Consider the following 22,936-nt stretch of genomic DNA (forward strand, 5'->3'; position numbering starts at 1 on the left):
CAGTGAATTACCATTTTAAGTTAAATCAATATATGCTTTAAGTTATATCAATATGATTTAAGTTAAAACATATACATATATGTGTGTGACTATATATCTTTAAATCAAGAGGTGAATTTGAATTAGAGTTACTAAGTAATATAGAAGTATCTAAGTCTTTAGTTACAACATGGTAACTTCTATAAAGTGGCCATCTTCCAATTTTCCAGCTTTCCAGCTACACCGAATCTGGAATACAAAACCAGTTTATTATTTCTGCATAAGAAGCCTTCCATACAATGAAGCATAATTGGTAGCTACTCCTTTGGAAACTATAAAGTCAATACAGTTCTGTAGAGAAAATACTCCCATTACAAATATATTATTATTATTATTGTTGTTGTTGTTTTGTTGGTGTTATCGTTACTGTTATTGTTATGCTGTGTGTGTAGAAATACATATATGTATGACAAGAAGCATACGATGATAAGCTCATTTCAGACTTAGTAGGATTACATTTAAAATCAAGATGAAATTCAAGCTTATCTGAAGAACAATAGCATTAATCAATTTAAAAATTCTCTGATATCCAGTTCAGTAAGCTGTACAACAGCTCAACTCAAAAGACTTAAATACAGATCCCCAAAAATTGCCATTGCCTCAAAGTCAATCTCATACCTTCGGCAAGATCAAAAATAAAACCCAAAGTAAAGATTCAGAGGAGAAAGATATCTTGCATCGCAGGCTTGCACTATTCACTGATAATATAAAGGGTTAAATTCAGGCATGTGCATACAACTTTGCTGCCTATAGCCAGGGTTATGAGTATAACTGTATGACAAAGCTCAGCGAAGGCTACTTGAGAAGAGTCGTCACTTCTATGACCTTGACATTGGTTGGTCCCACAACTTCTATACAATTTAGTGATGTGCAAGAACAGATGATGGTGCAATACATAGAAATGGCAGCATTTAAAATTCATAGTAGCGTAAGGCCATTACTTTTCCCACTGGGCCACTTGAACTTTAATAATGTCTGACCTAGTTGGCCAATAAGTTCTAGCAGCAGACAGAGGAAAATTGCCAGTATTAGATACTGTTTGATTTTTCATTTAGGAAGACTTAGAAGTTCCTTTAAGAACAGAGCACCAATTCTTCCTGTAGACACCTAATTTTTTTGTGTCTCTTGTAACAACCAATATATTTTAAAACAACTGCAGACTATGAACAATCTGTATCAGATGTGAAAAAAATAAGTTGCAGAGGTAAGTACAAATAGCCAATACGGGCAGTGATCCCAAAATAATGCTGGCTCTTCGCAGAGATAAATTGCACCTTCTTTCACCCACACAACAAAAATCTTACTTCCAACAGCAATAAGTGTAACTAAAATTACACCATATTCAAATGATTACGAAGTATTTATGATCACTCTCCCAACCTGAAAAGAGAAGAACAAAAATGCTGGCATTCACACATATATGGTTATGATAAAAAGAACAGCATCATGCTTTAACAGTGGATAAATACATAACATGTTAAAAAATACAGCAATAGCAGCAGTAGGAGAGTAGCAGGTCCATACAAGAAGAAACTACTTTTTCAGTCTTACAATCTCAGTAAGCAAGTAGTGAAAATAGACAGTAATTTGCCTAAGATACTGTTCTGATATAATTTATTTCTGGAATTAAACAATGCCTGTTGCATGAATGTTTGGAACCTATTCCAGTGCCAAACCCACGCAGAGACCTGTATAATACTATTTCACTAATGTTTCAAGTTTCTTCCATTAAAAAATAAAACTGTTTTGTTAGGTCAAATTTTCAAACTTAAAAATATTTTCAGATGTAATACAGAACAATATATATTCACAATAAGGGCTTAAGAAATAGATTGTCAGTGCTAAAATGTGAAATTAAAACTCCCAAATATTCTAACATCAGGCTTCAATGACTACTGAACGTCCTCACCGTACAGACAGCAGAACCTGCCTAATTAGCTCTGAATTGCCATACCTTTTAAGTATCTAATCAGGGAATCCACTGACAAAAGAAACTGATAGGAGTCAAACAGGGCTTGTCTACACACACACCTTGATAACCTCAGCACTTGTCCACTACATCTCCATTTCCTGGTTTTCTCAAGAATTCTGCTTTTAACTCTACCATTAATTTTTTTTGAGAAGATTAAATTTAAAAAACCTAATGCTTGAGACTAGCAAAAGTAGATGATTTGCTATGTCCTCAATTTCAACTACTCCAAGTTACTTAGCAAGAAGAAAAGTTTCTTAATAAACAGGAAAGAATGAGTGAACGTCCCAAAGCAGAGGCATATAGTAGGATACCAGAGACTGAGAAAAAAGGTAAAACATCTCTGAGCTCCTAATTTGCACCCAACTGAACATCATCCACACTTTATTTCAATTTACTTCAGTTAAGATTGCACCAAAAGCATGTTCGCAAGTTTGACACTTTTATCTTGGTAGTACAATCTAAATGCTGAACGATGAGACAAAAATACAGTAAAGTAGTTCCTTATCCAATGTTGGTTGTGTGAAGAAAGATGTTCCTAGGGTACAACAGCAATGGACCTCAACAAGCAGTTAAGGTAAAGAAGATACAATTTAAACCACGGGTTTATCCTTCGCCTTTTTTATCTGCCCTACTGATAGGGCCAAGGTCCACACACTGAAAATATACTCAGTAGGCTATTATTGGAAAGCAATATTTGAAATATTTATTTTGTGTTCATCCCCTCATTTTGTTTGGATTAGTCTATCATGCTATTTTTCCCCTTATGCCCAGGAAAAGAAATAGATCAGGAGAAGTTAAGGTAAGTTTTTCAGACTTCAACCTCAATTTACTTACTGTGGGTAAAGGGGGAAAATAATTCTACTTTATAGCTTTTTTTTTTTCAACAAAACTATATTGTCCTGTACAAGTTAGGTGTTTAAGTTTAGAAAACTATTTTTATGAATGAATGGCAATTCAGAGCTAATCAGATTGTTCATTTTGTATTAAAAAAATTAGCCTGCATGTAAAAAGCATATCTGTGTCGAACTAAATAAATCCCCAAACACCCTTAAACAATTTGCTCCTAAAAATATATAATCAAATTTAGAAAACTATAAACTACATTTAAAATTTATTATTTACAAGCAATTAATTACAAAGACAGCCAGGTGGCTTTCATTACATAAATTACTGTTAATGACACTTGCCTCATGCTGCTACTGTATTTAGCATTTGCATGCATCACATGTCATGCATACACACTGTTGCATAGGTTTCTTCACCATAAAAAGTGAACATCTGAAGCAAAAAAAAGTTTCCAGTTATCCAAACAAAACTGTTAATTCCTTAAATAAGTCAGGATCTTATTGATGTTTTCCATTCAGGATATAACCTAAAATATATTCAGGATATAATTTCAAGAATCAAACATGGGATGATAAAGAAGTGGCAGTTTTTAGTAAATTCCCATTTTGGTTATGATGCAGATTCAAGGCAAGAGATGAATCCATTTGTAGCTAATTCCCTTGAGACTTTAGAGCCCTAGACAGTGTTCATAATTTAAAAAAATTAAAAATTTTAAGCTAATTGTAATTATTGACCAAACAAAAGAAAAAAAAAAGATAATAATTCTTGTCTACCTTCTCAACAGTGCAGCATTTTGTCTAGTATATGTAAGTTGTTGTACCACACAGGCAGATATTTACAAAGCCTACTTTCAGCCCCAGGGATATAACTTATTATGCCACAGAGAGAGTAAAGTCATTTAATGCCACTACTTTCTTCCCCTTGGAAAGACTGCAGAAATGCACAAGAAGGAAAACCAGCTATTTTTTTTTTTTTCTGGTGTTCTTCCAGCACTCTCTTGTTAAAAAGGCTTTCTATCTAAAACTGGCAGGCAATATGAAGGGAACATCACAAGAGCTGATCACAACATTACATTAGTGTATCCTAAAACTTCTCTAACCCTTTCCACTCCTATCAACAGGCTTTTCCTTTCCTTTCCCTTCCTCCCCTCTCCAGAGGATTTTTCTGATGTTCCTGATATTGCCCTGAAAATGCATACAATGACTGTAACAGAGGCTCTGCTTCCCACAGTGCCACTGCAGGAGAGGCTGGCTTTCCAGAACTCTTACTCCATGGAACAGAATCTAATGGGACACTAATGGAACAGAATTATCTCTGATATAAACACTCAATAAGATGACTATACAGCATCACCTTCACCAAGCACCAAAATTTCACCAGTTTTGGTAGAATGAGCCTAGAGGCTTTGATAAATAAATGTGGAAGCCAAGGAAAAACAAATATGAGTTCTCTGTTATAATAAGTTGAAGATGACCTCAGCATGCATCAAGTAGCATGGCATGACTCACTGACACTTCTTAAATTTTTGTGACTTATCAAAAACATAATAAAAATACACATTAGCATCTTTTTATTAAGTCTATAAGGACAAAAGTAAAAAAAATCAATGAGAAGGGTGTTAAACAAACTTCACTGGAATTCATTGAAATTTGACTGATAATGTCCTTCAGGCAGCTTTCAAAAAGGTCTCACACAAAATATCCAAACCTATCCTCTCATATTTTGAAGTTTTAATATATTACAGTAAAGCAGCAAAGGCCGCCTTCTATTTCAGATTAATCTTAATTTGTTCTTCACACTTAAATATCTGGTCTTTATATGTTACCTAATTTCTAAGAGCGACAAACTAACAGAACTGAGACATCGGAAAATAGTGGAAATTGAGAGAGAACAAAATATTCTCAACTGGAATGTTTACACGTCTGCACGTTAGTGAGTAACTAACAACTTACATATATATATTATACATGACATATCTTAGAATATATATTTTCTCATAAAAGAGATCTCTACTTTTAACAAAAGGGTATCAATAAGAGGATGTTCAGATCAAGTTTCTAGTTTTCAGAAACCAAAAGGTTTAGAGTGAAGAAGGGAACTAAGCCATAAATTAGCACTTTGAGGTGGATATCTTTTGTTTTCAAACTTATCCTTCTAAGAATAAGTAAAAGATTGCTCTATCAACTTTTATTTAGAAATAATTTCCTCTTCCTCATGACAGTAAAAATTTAAGGCCAACAGTGGAAAAAATGGCATAATGTAATTTTTATCACAGCAGATATGCAAATATTTTTGTCTCTCTGTACCCCGAAAGTATTTTGTTAATGCACCTCTTTCCACTAAACCAATTGTAAAGAAATATTTAACTTAAATTTATGGCTGTTCGTATGTAATCTGTTACCTGGAATTAAAAAAAAAAAAATAAAAAGCAGAAGGCCTCTCTATCCACCTAATCACCATATCAATGACACATGCCACAACAGAGAAGCACTAGTTTATTTGATTGATCATGGTAGATAAACTCCAAATAACAGAGAAATTAACAAATGCTTGACATTTGCTCAACATCCATTATTCTGACACTGCTTTCAGGATTTCAAAGCCTGGGAGTATGCTTAATCAACATTCATATTCCCTAGTGAGTTACAGGCACCATATTGCGCCCCGCCTTAGTACTGATGAAAACTGCATATTGGCCATTTCCAAAATGTTCTGGGACTCCACGCAGGGCCCCTTCTCTCCCTTGTTCCTGTTCTGCAGTTTTCTTTTAAACACTTCCAAGACAAAAGCATCTGCCAGTTTTTCTCTCTAGGGATGTATGCAAAATGAACTTAACAGTTTTAAGGCAAGAGAAACCCTCACATCTAAATTCATTCATAGGACAGAAAAGGGCCTAAGAGGCCTCTCCAGGGACAAAACCCTGCTGAAATTTTCCCCGACAACAGTGGGAGCTTTATAAAATCTAAGTCCAGACAATTTCCAATTCAAATGCCCAGCATAGCATGACCTTTGTCAGATCTATGAGCCCTAGATGCACCCACTATTTTTTTATTCTAACCAGCACAGACATTAGACAGGGCACTACTGCTAAGCAGGAGGTTGACTATTTGCATGCTCCTCTATTGTGAAAATGTAACAGTGACAGCACTGTGTCGAATTCTTTTCCCCCTAGAACTTTAACTCCATAGGAGAGGCATAGCTGACAGATGACTCTCCCAACATCTGTGTTATGTACACTGCACAGCTGAGGAACCTTGGATCACTGTCACGGCTTCTCAGAGATGACCTACACCTTTCTTATATCTACACATGATCAAAAAAGTAAAATAAAAATTTGAAAATGCCTTTTCTTAAATGAAAAGTAAATATGGCAAGAAAGATTAACATAATTTAGTCATTAAGCTGTTCACATAGCAGCTCACCATATGCTGTATAAATGTCCTATACAAAATAATTTATCAGACCTGACATGTTGCACATCATATTGTATTATTTAATATGCTTACTAAAATTTCATGGATCAAGCCCCACTTCTGAAAGCATACAGAAAGCCCTAGAAAATATTTCTTCATCTTCTGTGATTTATTTTGATTGCCTTTTACAGCTACATGATAAAGTAGAACTTGCAAAATTATGAGGTTAGGGTTTACAGAGCTATTGCTTCATATACTATAATATAACAATTGGCTTCATGTCTATATAACATTTTACTTGCATTTAATATTCAGAAGCACATTAAACTAAGCACAATGCTTCCCACTGCATATTTTAATAATTTCAACTGGTTATTTCAGTAAACTTCCTGATCCACTAATGCAAAGTTCCACTGAGAGATATCATTGAAAAAGAAACTAGTGAGCTAAGAATTACAAAATAAACTAACACAAACAAGTAATATGTGACACATGCTGACCTCCCTAAATCCTTCTACATAAAAATATATTCATTTCTACACAGTAGTTGAAACACTTGAATATTATCTTTAAATTACTGTGATTTAGAATGTAAGAATGACAGGCATCTATTGCAGATAAATGGACAAAATTCTCTATCCAGAAACCTTGAAACCACAAAAAATAACAATGTATAAGAATGATTGTCTGTCACTGTTGAGGTCTGTGTCTAAATAGTAAATTAAAACAAAAAGTGTAAGCAGGAAGCTTGTGAATAATAGTTGTTGGGCAACCAATGGAATTTGTTTGGAAAAAAAATGCTCAGCACTTGGATGACATATCAAGCAGAAAGATATGGCTAGGAAAATATTTAGACTGAAACCATGCATTTATTCCATAAAGGACCACTTTCCTTTCTTTCTCAGACCACTGATGTCAAAGGAACACAATACAAATGAGACAAAAAATGTAGCCCAACTTACTCCTATTGGTCAACAAATATATTCTCCTGTTCCTAATAACAGGATAAAGGAAAGCATATTCCTGTGTTAGATCACTCATTGATTGCAATAAGGTCATTGAACTCTATTTGGACTGGAACTTGCTTGGCTTATTGGAGTACCTGCCAACTGGTTAAAGCAGATCTTCCTTTTTAAGCTCTGTAAGAACCAGAGATCTAGCTTCCAAGGTTTTTTTTTCTCTTTTTGTATTTTGTGTACCCCAAGAAAATGCACCTGCCTAGGAGGACATCTTGCTCAGCTGTGTTGAAAACTGAAGAGCTACATTTACGACATGGATTTTATAGTAATGCCATAAATGTCTAATGTTCAATAACCATTTCATAGGAACATACACTCATTGTGCCTATTAGTTACTGTACTCTCCACAAGTTGTAGTCTCCAAATGAGGATCTGTATTCCACAAAAGAGACACAATAAAGGACTGGATGCTCCCAGTATCAACAGAGGACTGATAAGAAGTTCTGCCATCTCCCAGACAGCCACAAATAGAAACAGATACATGATGTCTTTATTGTTGTCTGTGTCCTCAATTAACAACAGGGAACTCCAAAAGACCCTTTATAGTAATTCAGTGACAGGAGTACTGCCTCCATCCTGGTCACAGTTTCTATGTTCCATTTAAAAAGGTTTCAGACAGGCTGTATTGCATAAGAGAATACCTTTGCTATCACATGGATTTTGTTCAAAGGAATATTTGATAACATTTGTAAAAGAAGAATGTGTGCTATCTTAGGGCATTTTTATTCAGTATTGAAGTTTCTGGAGGTATATGGGGAAACTAGGCCATCAAATGCTTCCAAGACTTTGAATGCCTAAATACAGATATGCAAATTGAAAACAATCACCCAAACAATAAAGTCCTCTTCAGCACTACATCCTGATCTGAAGCCTTTCTCCACATTTGGATAGACAGCAACACTCCTTAAAATTCTATTCAGATGAAAAGGATAAAGCAAGATAGTGAAGTTCAACGATTCTCCAGTACAAAGCAAAGAGACTATCACCATGAATCAGGCTACTGGATATCCTGGTGTGTGAAATGGAAGGGATAATATCTCCTACCCATATCATTATCATTACTCAAAATGTTATGGACACCAGAATTTTAAAAAAATGTTGTACCAAAATTAAAACAAAAAATAGGTAAAAATGCTTTAATTGCTTACAAACAGAAGTTTTTATCCTAAGTTGTTCACAAACCATGATGTTTTTCCACAACAGGCACAGGTTCCTGTTTGGCAAATTTAAGACTTTTGACAGGAAGTTCATTTACTTTGAATTCTTCATTTGAAGTCTGTGGACAAGAAGGACTTAATGAGATACAAGCTGAAAATTAATGACAGAGCATGCATAGAGGAATTTGAAATGTACTTGTATGGTACCAATCAATCAAACAAAAACATGAACAAGGCTTTTAACCATCACCTGATCAGAGGAATGCAGAGCTTTACCTTTCAACTCCTCTTTCAATCTTGTTGGTTTTTCTTGGTAACAATACTCTATCAGGCTTGTCTTAGAACACAATTTTACTAAATTTCCTGTATTATTTTCTTACAGAAATTATTCCTTAGCATTATTTCTCTCAGTTTAGACTGCAATTCAAGCCTCTAAAACTTTCACATTGCAAATAGAGATGTTACTTTCACCAGGAACCTAAAGAAATGAACAGTTAAAATATTACTCTCATAGAAGCATATATGCTGTTTTTTAAAATGATGCGATAAGCCATAAGGGGCATATATCAGCACAAAAATGGTTGTAGTCATTAATTTAAGTAATAAATCACAGGTCCTGCCAACAATGACAGCAAACAGATGCTAACAAGAAAATGTATTATTTAATATGTTGTCTGCTATAAAAATGTAAGCATTTAGGACACTTCTTAAATTTTTATACTAATATGCATTTAATACATTAATGCTTTGACACATTCAAGAATCAAATTTATAGGTCTCATGCAGGACTTGCTTTCTCTTCTGTGAACTCAGAATGGATTCCTGAGAGAGAAAAAGCTCAAGAAGTCAATGTTTCAAATAGATGTTTGGAACAAAACCAAGTTGTCTTGCTGTCTTGAAGTAAATATCATGAGCATTGAACATCATTAGAAAATGAAAATCAACTTATTTGCTTTTATGCAAACAGAAGTTTTCCCTGAAAGTTAGCAGAAAAATCAAATAACTATGAAATTTATCTCTGCGTGTGGACAACGAAAGATCTTATCATTTGCCATGAAGTTAAAAAATAATTCTGTACAATCCTTACACACAGAATGTCAATATTGAGTCTCAATGAGTCTGCCAAGTTATAAAAACAGCAGTTTTATTTTCCATTGTGTCCTATTATTTGTTTTTTTGTATCAGTTTATATATTACCATGTAATACTACAATTATTTTCACCAAAAGCATCACTTGCCAAAACCAAACCAAAATCTATGCTAGCAATTGAAAACTTGATCTATTCCGCTCTTTCCATTCACAGCCACCCTCCTCTCTGGACCCTAAAAGCCAGAGAGAATGATGATCTGATTCTGGTACTAACACATGAGAGTGTAAGAAATTCAATTTTGCCTTTTGGCAAGCCCTGCCACACTAAACAGAACCACTGTGCAAACACCTTTCCCAGCCCTGCATCTCTGCTGCTGTCCAGAATGCTGCATAAGGTCCCTCTGCAGGAGGGTCAATTGTTTCTAAGATCATCACTGCTTTTTCCAAACATTTTTGTTTTGCTTTAAGGAAACTATTTGGATAATAACACCCCTGTTTCATTCTGATTTTCAGTGAACTCCTCTTGTTATCAGCACAGTTCCTTTCTTGAAAGTGCTTAGCCCAATGCTTTAAAACACTTGAGAAAGCAGTGATCAGAGTATGGAAACTAAATTTTCTTCATTAAATCTACTGAAGCAGATATTAAAAATGCATTTAATATACTGGGGATGGCTGGTGGGCATCACTGACTGTGACAGGCCAGTTACTGATGAGCTGCTGTCAGACGGCCTTCTCAGCAGGAATCTGTGTCTAAGGCTGCTGAAGGACAGCAATATCTTCCCTTGTGTGTAAGCTCTATTCATCTCCCAAGTATTTACTAAATCACAGACCTCTGCACACAAACCCAGTGTTTCAGCGCATGCTAACAAATGATGGATGGCCTAGTCAATTCGTTATGTCCTGAAAGCGTGATTTCCTGCCATTCCAATCATCAAACCTCTAGAGCCTTCAGAGCTGATCAGTCCTGGAGAATATATTTTGCAGGCTCTATTAAAGGAGTAGAGGTTCTCTCCATTAGTCTCAAACTTTTTTTTTTCCCCTGGCTGATTTAAAGAGAACTCTCTCCTTCCAACGGCACCACTGCTACCACTCTCGTATGTGTAAAGTATTCAGCAAATGTACCTTTGGTACATCAGTGAAATAACACTCCTAGAACAAGAGGTTGGTTAGAAGATTTTGTCTGTGACTACCATAAATGCAACAATATTTTATTTAAATTCATCTACATGTCTTTATTATGTAACCTAGACAGCCTCCAAAGCATTTTGTAACTTAGCTTTTTTGATCAAATACCTTTTACAGCAATGGAGTGCTCAAAAGGACCTGTTTCCTTTGTATTTGCCTAGTGAAATGCATCAGAACACTTAATTACACTCCTCTTAAAAGCATAAAACACTTAGGAATAAACTTCCGATGTTCAAAAGACAGGCTAGCTGTCAAAGAAACAAAGCTTCTAGATTTCACCCTTTCCATAGCCAGGCAATATCGTGAACAGTCTTCTACGCACTAGAGGAGAAACTTTATTTACCTATTCAGTGATCTATAGGAGCAGAATATATATACCTCATGCCTCTTATTCTGAAACACTGGGCTTCAAATGAAATAGTCCACAGCTGCTGACGAGTTAGCTGTCTACAGCACCACAAGTTTTTAAAGGTAGTATAACAGATCTGAGTAAAGTTAAGGTAAACAAGCATTTGGTTACTTTGAAGAGCAAAGACCTTGGATTTCGTTGCTTGCTAGGTGTTATCCAGACATAGCCAGTACAAACCAATGCACATTGCCCTACCGTTCACCTCAACCTTGACCTGGAGATTAAACTCACTTTTATTGCACACAAAGGTCATCTGTGTTGGGTCAAAATTCAAAGTCCCTTGTCAGCTAAGGTTGATATATTCCAACCTTTCCTACTCTAATGCATCAAATTTTTCATGGTGAGGTCATATTCAGCAGACAGTGTATTCAGCAATTTATTGTGCCATTGTAATATAGCCCAGAATATGATTGTACAAAAAACAATGGATGAATAAAGTATTTTCCATTCTGATGTAGCAAATCCCCTACACTCACAAAACTCGAGCCTAGACTTGCTTGCAGGCTTCAGAAGAATGATACATTATGGGGCTGTTTCTAAAATACAATCAAGAATTACCATTTCTACCACAGTATTCCCTAAAAACAAGCTACATGAATATAATAGTATCCTAAAATCCACAAGTCAATTAAAAAGCACATATGGTCAGTATTAAAACTTCCACTTCATCCTTCCTTAACAACCACCATAATCTTGCCCTTAAAACTACAGACATATGTTGGTCTGTCTGATGACACCAGGCTTGCTATAGAATGAAATACTTAGAAAAAGACTATGCCATAAGACTTAAATTCCTATCCTACTGGTGATTATCACATCCATGGAATTTAAGAAGTGTCAGAAAATACAACCAAATTAAACCTCACAAAGCAACACAGAAGTGTATATGGTGACAACTCTCCCCACTTTCACATCTGAAAAGATTTTTTTTCTTTTCCTTTTCCTTTTTTTTAATCTTCTTCTGCTCCTTTTTTGTTTTCTTTTCTCTTTTTTCCCCATTTTATTTCTTTTTCTCTTGCATTTTATCTCTTTTCCGTCTTGTACTTATTTTTCTCTTTTCTTCCTGCTGTTTTCTCTTTTCTCTATTTTTTCTGCTTCTTTTTTTCTCTCATTCTTTTTATTTCTTTTCTTCTGAATTAAACAAGAGCACTTAACACACATCTCCAACAGACTCAGAATGCATTTTCAAATTATAGGGAACTAATTTCCACATCTGCTTTAAAAGGCCCCCTCCAATCATTGTATTTCACCATCAAATCTTCAAAGGACATAAGATTGGCTTCTAAGTGGTTTGTATAAATTCCTCAAGGCCAAAAAAGGTTTCCCTTTACTCAGCCAAAATGAATTTCACAAGTGTAGTAAGCCCTGTTCTGTGTAAATATATGTATTTTTTTTAATGAAAAGAACTGTACTCCCATTTGGTAGCACTTGACAAAATAGAAGGGGAAAACATTACGACCGAAGAAAGATTTATCAGTACCCAAGAACTCAGAAAATAAAACTTTAATTTTCCTTGTGTATTTCAAACAAAATTTCAAGACTGATGTTTAAAATAGGTTTGTATTTTGCTAGGATGGACAACAAATGTGGGAGTGCATGTAAGGAAGAAGATGGCTACACTTCTAAAAAATGGGACAGAAAACCATGATGGACTTCCTTCAAAATTAACTTTCATGCTGACACACACGTATATACTACACCTTCTGTTAACAGGTAACATGCAAACAACTCACCCCCCCCCCCCCTTTTATCTCTCCAAACAAAAGAAAGTATGCGTCCTGAAAATCAAGTATTTACATGTGCCACTGAAAGTTTTCTGCCTAAATCCGGTCTGTTGGTGTTGGGAAAGCCACAAACGTGAGCAAAACTACATTTTCCATTTTACTCTGAAACCTCCCACTGCCATCAGTATCTAACTTTTAAGTCAGTATCTTCTGTTTAATTTAAAGAATAATAAAGGAGATAAAGTTTTTCTGAGTTGTACACTGATACTGTTGATTTCTTTCACACAAACTTCATATTACAGGAGAGAATTGGTATATTTCCTATTTTGGGTCATGGTACTAGCAAACAGTTTGTTAGCAAGTCATACCAAATCCAACCAGTTACAAGTTCTTTAATGCTTGTTCACTGATATTTAAGTGAAAAGAGAAACTGCCCACTGGTTTAGCCTATCAAAGCTGTGATACAGTAGATTTTCTACCAAGGATTCAAACAACAAGAACATCTTTCCAAAGAAAATATTATCAGTTGTCATATAACTACTTTGCATAGTTAATTTTTATTTCATTTAAGGATTATTTAAAATATTCTACATTTTATTGTGGCTCACTTCTTGAAACTTGTACATTGCTAATTCTCTTTTCACTTAATGACTCAAGACCTCTTTCTCATCTCTTATTATCAGTCTGTTTACCTCTGAGGTTTACTACAACTTCAAGTAAATAACAAATTTTAAATTATATTAAGTTTTTGCTACATAGAGTAGACAAAAACAAACTCTGTGTCAAACTTTGTTTACTCTGGAATCTAATATAAAAGAAGAAGAAAGTATAAAACTTCAAAAATTCTACTGTTTCATTGACACTCTCGTTAAATCCTCCAGAACATTTAAACACAGTACTGTGGTACAAAGCATTTCCCACATGATGAGATCGTTTATATAGTCAGAGCATGAATTTATGTCATTGTTAAGTACTGAGAATATAGAAAAAGAGTGTTTAAAATATGCCTTTAAACATTTTTTTCAGAATACGTTTCTAGCACTTGTAGGCACAAAGGTAACTTTCTAAATAAGATTTGCTAATGTTTGCAGAGTAATGAAAAATAACCTAGTTGTTCTGCTTTTCAAAATAATTAATCAAATATTCAGAAGAGCAGGGAGAGCAGAAGTTACAAGAATAATGTTGGGTTTGCTATGACAAGAACCTTTCTAGGCAGAAGAGAGTGCAACTGAAGTGTCACACAGCAGCAGACTGCCTGCTCATAAATTCAACCTGTCTAATGATCCTGTGCCCAAGTTCAGAGCCTCAAACTCTGAGAGACATGGAGGCAGCTATCTGCCCTCTGCTCATAAGCCTCACTGCCAGTCTGCCCTCCCAAATTACAGCAGCTTTAAAGAGGACTAGAGCAAAGCAGGAAGAATTCTGCTTCCACCTCGACTCAATCTGCAGGCTCTAGACACCAGAACACAGAATTGCAAAGAAAAAAGAAAAAGCAGGGGATGAAAGAGAAGAGCAGTTCCACCCTCCTGCTTCTCACCACAACCATCGTGAGCTCATCAGTACTGCTTGACAATCTAAGCAACTGCACAAAAGCAGAATAAAATTATTCACAAAGAAGCAATATATTGCCATGTACATAAAACTGGCTTCAAGAGGAAAATGAGAGGCCTATCCACCCCAACTCTAAAAAACAAAACCAGAGGCAACAATGATACTGGAAAAGAGGAAGAAACAATGTTTCCTCAGTCTTAAGCTGCTGGTTAAAGAAATAACATTCATACCATACATTTAAACTTCTTTAGGGCTTTTGTTTCAATATGGATCATCACAGAGAAAGTGATAAAATTGCGCAAATAATAAACAGATTATTTTTTCCAATTTCCATTTTAACATATCACTGTGCAGATACTTTTTTTTTTTTTTTAATGAAAATCTTGCTGAGATACTTTCCAGGCTAGGTGTCATTTAATAAAGCTAATAATAATTTGGAGAAATAATGCGGAGATAATTTCCACGCAATTACTGTGTGGAAATGTGTGGAAAACTGAAGTGATATTAAGTAATGAAGAGCAGCGGTCATCAATGTAGAAGAATATGCATCCCTGGATATCCTGTGGGAACAAAGTGAGTACATTCCAATAATCAAATATGAAGTGACACACATTAAAACCAAATAGCCATACACAAGTATATCAATATGAAGCAGTGCATCACATTTTCTTCTTGCTTACTAGGAAAAAAAAAAAGGAAGAAAAAATTTTAAAAAGTACTTCTCTTCCATTTATGCCGGGGTCCCTTAAACTTTCTGCTGTAAAAAAAGCCCCTCTTGATCATATGAAAGTAAGTTTTCAAACAAGGGACGCAAACAGGACAGTGCTTTTTTGAACAGAGGCACAAAAACGATGAACTGCACATAGCAGCTGATAAAAGTAAGCTGATAAAAGCAGCTGATACTTTGAAGCCACAGTACTTCAAAAATCTCTAGAACACAGTTTGCACTTAAACAGTCTCAGAAGCTAATGTTCCTAGTTCGGCTAGAGGCACCAAGTTTGTTTAATAACTCAAAGAAAGGAAGAGAAGTAATACTTACTACACAAATTGTGCCATGGAAAAATATAGCACTCCTCAACAGACTGAAAGACATTTCACAACAGTTCAGAGCAAGAAGTTGAAAAGCATGGGTTTTTGAATCACTAAAAGGATGCTCAAGGCTACTGAGACAACTTGAACCATAAGAAAGTTTCTGGAACCTCCAATTCAAGCACAAACTGGTGTAAGCAATTCAAACACTCAGAACAGAATCAAGCCAGAAAAATACTCACATTTGAAAAAAAATCAAGACAGTATCATAACGAATTGGGTCACCAAAGCTTACACCCTTAGAAAGCCTGGTAGAGGCCAGAGGAAGACTGTCACGGGTAACCCGAAATGTTACTGTATTCCATGTGTATCTATCCCCAAAGATTGTTATGGCCTCTTTGATAAACCAATGCATCCAGAACTGGAACCGCAGGGCAGAGGGGGCATTGCCGCAGTCCCCTTCTAAGTCGGAGCTGGGAAGTGAGGAATGAACTCTCTACTGGCAGCATTTGCTGAAAGTGGAGGCTCTGCTTTGGAGGAGTTACTTTGGGTGGTTGGTTGCGGTTTTATTTCTGGGCTTGCAATAGTAGCCACATGGAAAAACTACATTTCAGAACTAAAAACTCTTTTGGAGTGACCTTTGCAAAGCCAGCCAGTTGCTGGGACCTGGTCACCTCATGTCAGGGCTGACATACTGGTTTCTCCCCACAACACACTCACACTTTGGAGACATCAACACTAACATCATCATTGTCTGGTAGGCAACAGTGCTGACCCCACATATGCCAGCACTTCTCATCTGCCACTAGAATCGCTCCATAAGCTCCTGTCTTCCCAAGGGTTTGCCCCCATCCCTTCCTTTTGTTTCCCAGACTGTGTGATCACCTCCAAAGACTCCATCTCAGGGACAGCGTCTGACACCATTTTCCTTTCTCTCCCTACAGCGGTCGCCCTTGGCCATCTTGGAAAGGATATTTTCCCCATTTTGGGTCTCTCTATTCTGGGAGCGTTTGTGAGATTTAGCAATATTCTATCTAGTGGTTATTTACTGTGATGTTTGCCTTTTGCAGTTTCACTTGTTAGTAAACTGGGTTTTTTTTTTCACTTATACTACTATCTACTAGTATCTACTCGTATTTTGTTTCTCCTTACCGGTGGAAAGGCATTGGTAAAAACAGAGGAGAACTCATTTAAGAGTGTCCCCCTTTAAAGTGTCTTAAACCAAGACAAAGATTCAGTCAAAAACACTATAATATTGAATCAGAACTGGACACAAGAAGAACACGAAAATATGTACAAGGTATATATTTGAGAAGGGTCTACTCATAACTCAATTACGCTCTACTGATAAGAAGCCTTAGAAAGAGTTTCTGTAAGAAACTATGTATTCTGCCATATACAGAAGAACTGAAACAACTAAAACAGTAAACAGTTAAACTGAAGTACAAAAATATCACTTTGGATATGACTTTAACTTTAAGAAGTTGGACTTTTCTGGACAAGTTAGAATAGTCTTTGAAAAAAGATAGAATTTTAAAGGTCTAACTTACATCTTGTCACTATAAATAGGTAGTGCTAAGGTGATTTGTATCTAGAAGATTCTACTTGTAGGCAGCTATAACTACCATGTAAGAGAGAAACATGCACTGAAAAGAAAGATTTTAACTTTTTCAGAACATTTCCTGCAATGGCCCAAAACCAGTCTACTCATTCAATTGCTCATTCTACTCATTGCTCATTCAATTTAGACATTAGCTCTCATCGAGAAGAAGAGTATCTCAGAAGAACATGAGTCCATAGCTGAAGGGAAAGCTGAAAAATATAATACAGAAGTAACAAAGAAACCCACAAATTATTAGCAAATAAAGAAATTCAGGTGAGAAACTAAGCAGGAAAAGTGGTTCACTTCAAAAGAAAAGCACAACACAGAATATATAGAATTATCAGTCCAATGGCGTATGTGTGAAAAAGATCAAAGGAACTACAGATCAGTGATCCAATATTGGCAGAGATTTATTGTGCTTAGTGCTCAAAATCACATTTTGATAATCCTCAGGTCATCCAAATACCTTGCTGTTAAATGGGAACATGTTAGGAGACAACTGCTAAGGATGTAACAAATATCTTAAGAATAAAGAAATGAATAATACATTGGTAATTGCCAGGCATGAAATACAAAGCATAGCATTAAGAGAAAAAGAACAGCAGTTGGATTCCCAAGTTTTTGCAAAACAACTGGATTTTAAGCAAAGTAGACTAAATCCATGTTGTATGAAAAGTTACAGAATTGTAAAATACAAAAATTCCCAATGCTTGTATTAAAATACTTATAAACAGTATGAGAAGCAGTTTAATTTTGACTTTTTGACATAAGTCACATGACAATACTTGTTTGAAGCAATAATCTCACCTCCTGAAGTAGTTGAATAATAGTACAGCCCAAACTACCCTGTTAAAAATTATTTAGATTCACAGGTCAGGTTGGCAGCTACCACCCAGCATACCTGTGCATTAAATTGTGACAACTGTTTACAGAAATTACAACTTGTTCTTAGGAAGAAACTGCAGAACAAGAGTAGGCCCTTTCACAAAGCATGAAAGAGATCTTATACAAATTAGGAGCATAAAATATGAGGTTTCAGGAAATACAACACCTGAGGGAGGAACCAAGAGATAAGACAGTATTAGAAAAAAAAACTGAGTAGATTAATGCAGAAATCCAAAGACTCTTAAGATCTATGAGGCAGTAGGAAACAGAAATATTTGAAAACTGTCAATTTATGTATTGCATTACCAGTGGAATGCCAATCATTCCCGGGGAAAGATTGAAAGTGCAAGGTGAAAGCAGCTATTATGGATGTTAGTACTTTCCAGTTTGAATCAGCAACTGTTACCATACAATAATGAGAAACTGGCTATGGACACCTTCATCACACTGCAGGTACCATCACAGATTCTGGAATATATTTTTAAAAGACTGAATTAGAAAGTTCAGGTGGGAGGAGGGGCTTTAGTTGATTCTGACTTTCATAAAGAAGAAAAAAAAAAACCAGCCAGAAAGCCCAGTGAGACCCTTCTAGTCCTAGAAGAGAATGACAAAATTTCTAGATTATAAGAAAAATTTACTCCACTCTTTTCTAAGATATGGGTTATAGAGAATGCCTGTTTTTCACATTCTATATATCTATCTATTTCAATGTATCTATTGAATACATGTATCTATTTCAATACACCTTCCTTACTGCTAAGGAAAGCAGTGGCCTTGGAATGCAATGTATTGTTTATCTTCCACATCTGACCTGCTATGAGAAATAAACCAAAAGACAACAAAGAAATACCACACTCCCAGAAAGAAGATGTGCAGACTCCTCAAAATATATTTAAGACAAGCATTTTTATAAAAGTTATCAATTCATTGCTCATAAAGATTTTAGCCTTCTAGCATGGGCAAACAAAATTCAGGAGAGATCTACAAGCAAAATTCAGAAGTAGCCATTCTCCTGTCATAATATGAATACCTAGATAAGAGTATAGCCACAGAACTGTGGAAGTAGGTACTAGAGCAAACCTTTGCTTTTTAGTATTTGCCACACTTGAGGCAGCTCCTTTAGGAAAAAAACGTAATTCTCTTCCTAAATAACCCTATGCTGTTAGTTGCACATAGCTGGTCAGGAGTCATCAAGTTCTGAAGCAGAGGACTCAATGGATCTTTTGCAGCACCAACTGAGTGAACTGGGAAGTAAAACGTACCAGAAAAGGCCAGTCTTTTTTGGACAACTTTGATTACAAACACTCATGCACCTATGGATCTGTCTTGGAAGTAAGGTTCCTAAGAATAGTGACTGACCTGGAAAACCAACCCAAATTCCAACCTTCTTTCAAGACAACTTTGTAAGGAGAACAGAAAAAGAGAACATGCGCATGCATGTGTATGCACGCACACACAAATGCACACAAACACCCTCTACTAATTTCATTAGCACTAAAGTGATAAAGCCAAGTCTAAGCTCCTTAGACACATGTTGTTATGGTAAGTGCTTTTCCAAGTTGCAGAAATACTGTGCAAGGTGAGCTGGGATCCCAAAATGTAACTCAATGCACTCCCTGAACCAATGCTTTATTATCACTTCTTCTCTGTAACGGGGCAATTCTCTCACACTTTCCTAAAAAGGAAAGGATTTCACTGGACAGTTTAAAAGTCTAAGTTAATGTTGGCTCTTCATCCACTTACTGTAAGTTACAGACAGCGTCAGTTTCTTCCACCACACTTGTGGTTAAGACTAGCAAGGTTCATTCAGGAAGCACGTGAATGACTTTCTGTTTTGCTAATTTCTCTCTCTAACCAAAGCAGATACAGTATCCAACTCCCTACATTTTTCTGTATTATTTCTAGTGATTTTAGAAACAGAGTCACTCTTTTCCCCACAGAACCCATTTTGTTTTCTTGTTCAATTCAGCAATAGCAATCCTTCACCAAAATCTGAAAAGAAAGTGAAAAACCTTGCATCATTCCTTAAAATGCTGTTGTAGTTGGTAGTAAGTAAATTTCAGCAATGAAGACTGGTGCATGGAGCACATCCTGTCATGGATACCTTTCCATCCTAGCGCATGGTCACTTGCAGAAGTCTTTGAGAACTCTGAACACAGCTCAGGCAAGGAAGCGCATGAATGGCCATAGGCAAAAACAGGATTCCTTTTCCAGTTTCAACTGGAATGCAGCAGCAAGCAGAGAATTATGGATCCATAAACTCCCTCCTCCCTAAGAAACGGGCAATGGTATTGCAGGATGGATTTCACACTTGGCCTCAGCCACAGAGGTTTGGTCTAAACCGTAAGGCTTTATTCTCATCAGAAGACCTACTTGGTGAATAAGAGGCTCATGAAAGGTTCCAAGAGCTTGCACCTGGACGTGTGTTGGGGGCGCCGGGGGAAGCGTTCTTTATTTAGTGCTAACTCCTCAGGTCACGGAGGGTGGAGCAGTACCCTGCTCCCAGCGGCAGCTCCAGCGAGCTGTCGCTTGCCGTCGACGCCTGTGTGCGTGTGCTGGTGATTTTGTACCGTGTGGGGCCTGAACTGGAGCAGCGGGCGGAGCTGGCGCAGCGGCCCCCGCGGCCCCACGCCCGGCCGCGGCGAGCCCGCAGGCCGCCGCCGGGGGCCGAGCCGCCGGGGCCTCGCGCCGGAGGGCGGGATGCACTTACCTAGGAAACCTCTCCTTCAGCTTCCTCAGGCTCTGCCGGGTGGGCTGCACGTGCCCCAGGAACTGGGCTATCTCATCATACTGGGCTTTGCTCAGCTTCATGCCTCGCACCGCCGGGGCTGCACGGAGCCGGCAGCAGAGGCGCGGGACGCGCCGGGCGGCGAGAGGCAGAAGGCCAGTGACGGCGGGGCGGAGAATCCCGGCAAGCCCAGCGCACCTTTTGCTACCAGCCCGCGCCGAGGGAGCCACGAGCGGCCGGGGCTGCCGCTTCCCGCAGCTCCGCCCCGCGTCCCGTCCGGGGCGGTGCGAGCGGCCATCCCGCCGCCGCTTCTGCGCAGCCGCGCCGGCGGGCGGAGTGTGCGCCTCCCGCGGGGCCTCGCCGCCGTGGGCCCCGGGCGTTTCCGGCGGAGCGGGGTCCCTGGAGCCTCACGGTTGGGGATGTGCTCTGTCTGGTGCCCTGCAAATCGTCTCTGCGAGCCGCCGTGGCGCCTGCGAGAGCGCAAGGAGCTGGCGGGGCGGCCCCGGGCCGCAGCGGGCAGAGCGGCCCGAGGTGCCGGGCGCCTGCCGTGTGCAGGAGCGCCTGCGCTGGATGGAGCGCGGGCTGCCTGTCCTGCTGTGTAACGGCTTCGCGGTGTCGTTTTCAAGGCCCTTTTCACAAGTGACGCTGAAATGACTGTTTCTTGCTGCTTAAAGGGAAAATAAAAGTTCTAGTGGTAGAGCTGTGGATGTGGACAGGGCCTGCAACCTTCTACACGCACAGGGTGAAGGCTCCTGATAAATTTTAGAAGAAAACCAGCGAAGTTTGTGCTTGGATTTCCTTCAAAGTTTGTTAAGACTCAGGCAAAAAATATTACTAAACACCGTTTAAATTTCAGCAAGTATATTGCAAGTCAGTTTCTGTGCTGGGTGTTTTTGGTAACTATTATAACTTAAATGATAGGTTTCTGTCGTATAAGCAACATAAAAAGACGAGCGGTTATGAAGAGAATTGACCATGCAGGTGACCAAGAAATACAAGTGCTCCCATTGATCTTGATTTAGTTGCATTCCTGAGCTACATACAGGCTACTGGTGTCCTAGCCCTGAGGTTTCAGGCACTTAGAACTATGGATCAAGAACCGATATTTTTATTGATTTTAGGTTCTGTTCCCTTGCTTTCTCTCTTGAAAGCTTTAGGGTCACATTTTGAGGTTTTTTTCTGCATCTTAGCTGGAAACTTTACAGTTTATTGCAAGAGTACAAAATCTAGAACTGCATTGAAGAGCAAATAGCATGGGTATGTCAATAGGGTCAGTTATTTAGGTTTCTGATTGGGAATGCTCGATGAACCCTCTATCTCTTGATCTTCCATGAATTTTAGTGAGTTTTATTTGGAACCAGAAGCCTTCCTGAGAACAGCTGTTTCTGATACTATGGCCCAAATATAAGTGTTTGAAACTCATTCATTACTCCACAGTAAAAGGAAATGCTGTGAGCCTAAGCCGAATTACAAAGTCTATTCCTCACACTGAGACCAAAAAGTAAGATGTGAAATTGAAAAAATGAGCATTCTTTTAACGAGGAGTATTATTTAATGTAAAAATACTTTATTTTCTTTAGCTCTGTCAAAGAATGTAGTAGGAGATATGTATGTTTGGGAGGGAAGATGGTGTTCTTTCAATCTGATATCCACTTTAAAGGCCTGTAAGGATATAATTTTCTTGAAATACAGAAAAGGTAATTTTCCCCAGTCTTTCCAAAGATGATAATTATGGCTTTTTCTTTAGAAATAGATTCAAAAGAAAATAATTAAATAGTCTTTCACTACCATTACTACTGTTTCTTTAGAAACAATCAATAGTGCTTCTTTAAAAAAAAAAACCAAACAAACATTTTTCTGTGTTTGTTGTGGCATAATTTCCAGTGAAGGTGTTTTTAAATACCTTAATGCTGCTATCTATAACTTCTATCTCTTTCCATTTTACTTATTCACTGGTATATGTTCTGGATTTTTCTTTTTTAGTAAGTCAAATGACACTTCAGTCTAAAATGCACAAAACAATAGGTTTTTCTAACCTATTGTTAGAAATAGGTTTTAATATTGGTCTGCAGTATGAAGTTATCAGTCTATGGACCAATTTACAAACATCTCACGTACATGTTATGTACACATTGGATATATTTTGTAGTTTTTCCTACTGGATCAAGGATTTGTAGATTTCAAAATATTTTTTTAAAAAAGCAGATTACTTTCTAACATGAAGGTTCACTGAAACCAAGAGGAGCTAATACCACGCTGTCACAGGGAAGGAACAGCCCTCAGATG

The 22,936-nt window shown here is 37.4% G+C and overlaps 1 protein-coding gene across 5 annotated transcripts in view; it reads right to left on the minus strand.

Annotated features, from left to right (window-relative positions):
* CDIN1 (CDAN1 interacting nuclease 1) overlaps positions 1-20,893 on the minus strand; it is a 124,997-nt gene extending 104,104 nt beyond the window's left edge. For all 5 annotated transcript variants that reach the window (XM_066188333.1, XM_066188337.1, XM_066188334.1 and 2 more), the window contains exon 1: positions 20,633-20,893. In XM_066188333.1, coding sequence (XP_066044430.1) covers positions 20,633-20,733 — 101 coding nt within the window. In that variant the 5' untranslated portion in view covers positions 20,734-20,893. The remainder of the gene's footprint in view (positions 1-20,632) is intronic.
* Positions 20,894-22,936: the final 2,043 nt, after the last annotated feature.

The sequence above is a fragment of the Chamaea fasciata genome, unplaced genomic scaffold (genome assembly GCF_029207755.1).
Source record: "Chamaea fasciata isolate MVZ Bird 193981 ecotype frontalis unplaced genomic scaffold, bChaFas1.0.hap1 SCAF_7, whole genome shotgun sequence".
Lineage (NCBI taxonomy): Eukaryota > Metazoa > Chordata > Aves > Passeriformes > Sylviidae > Chamaea > Chamaea fasciata.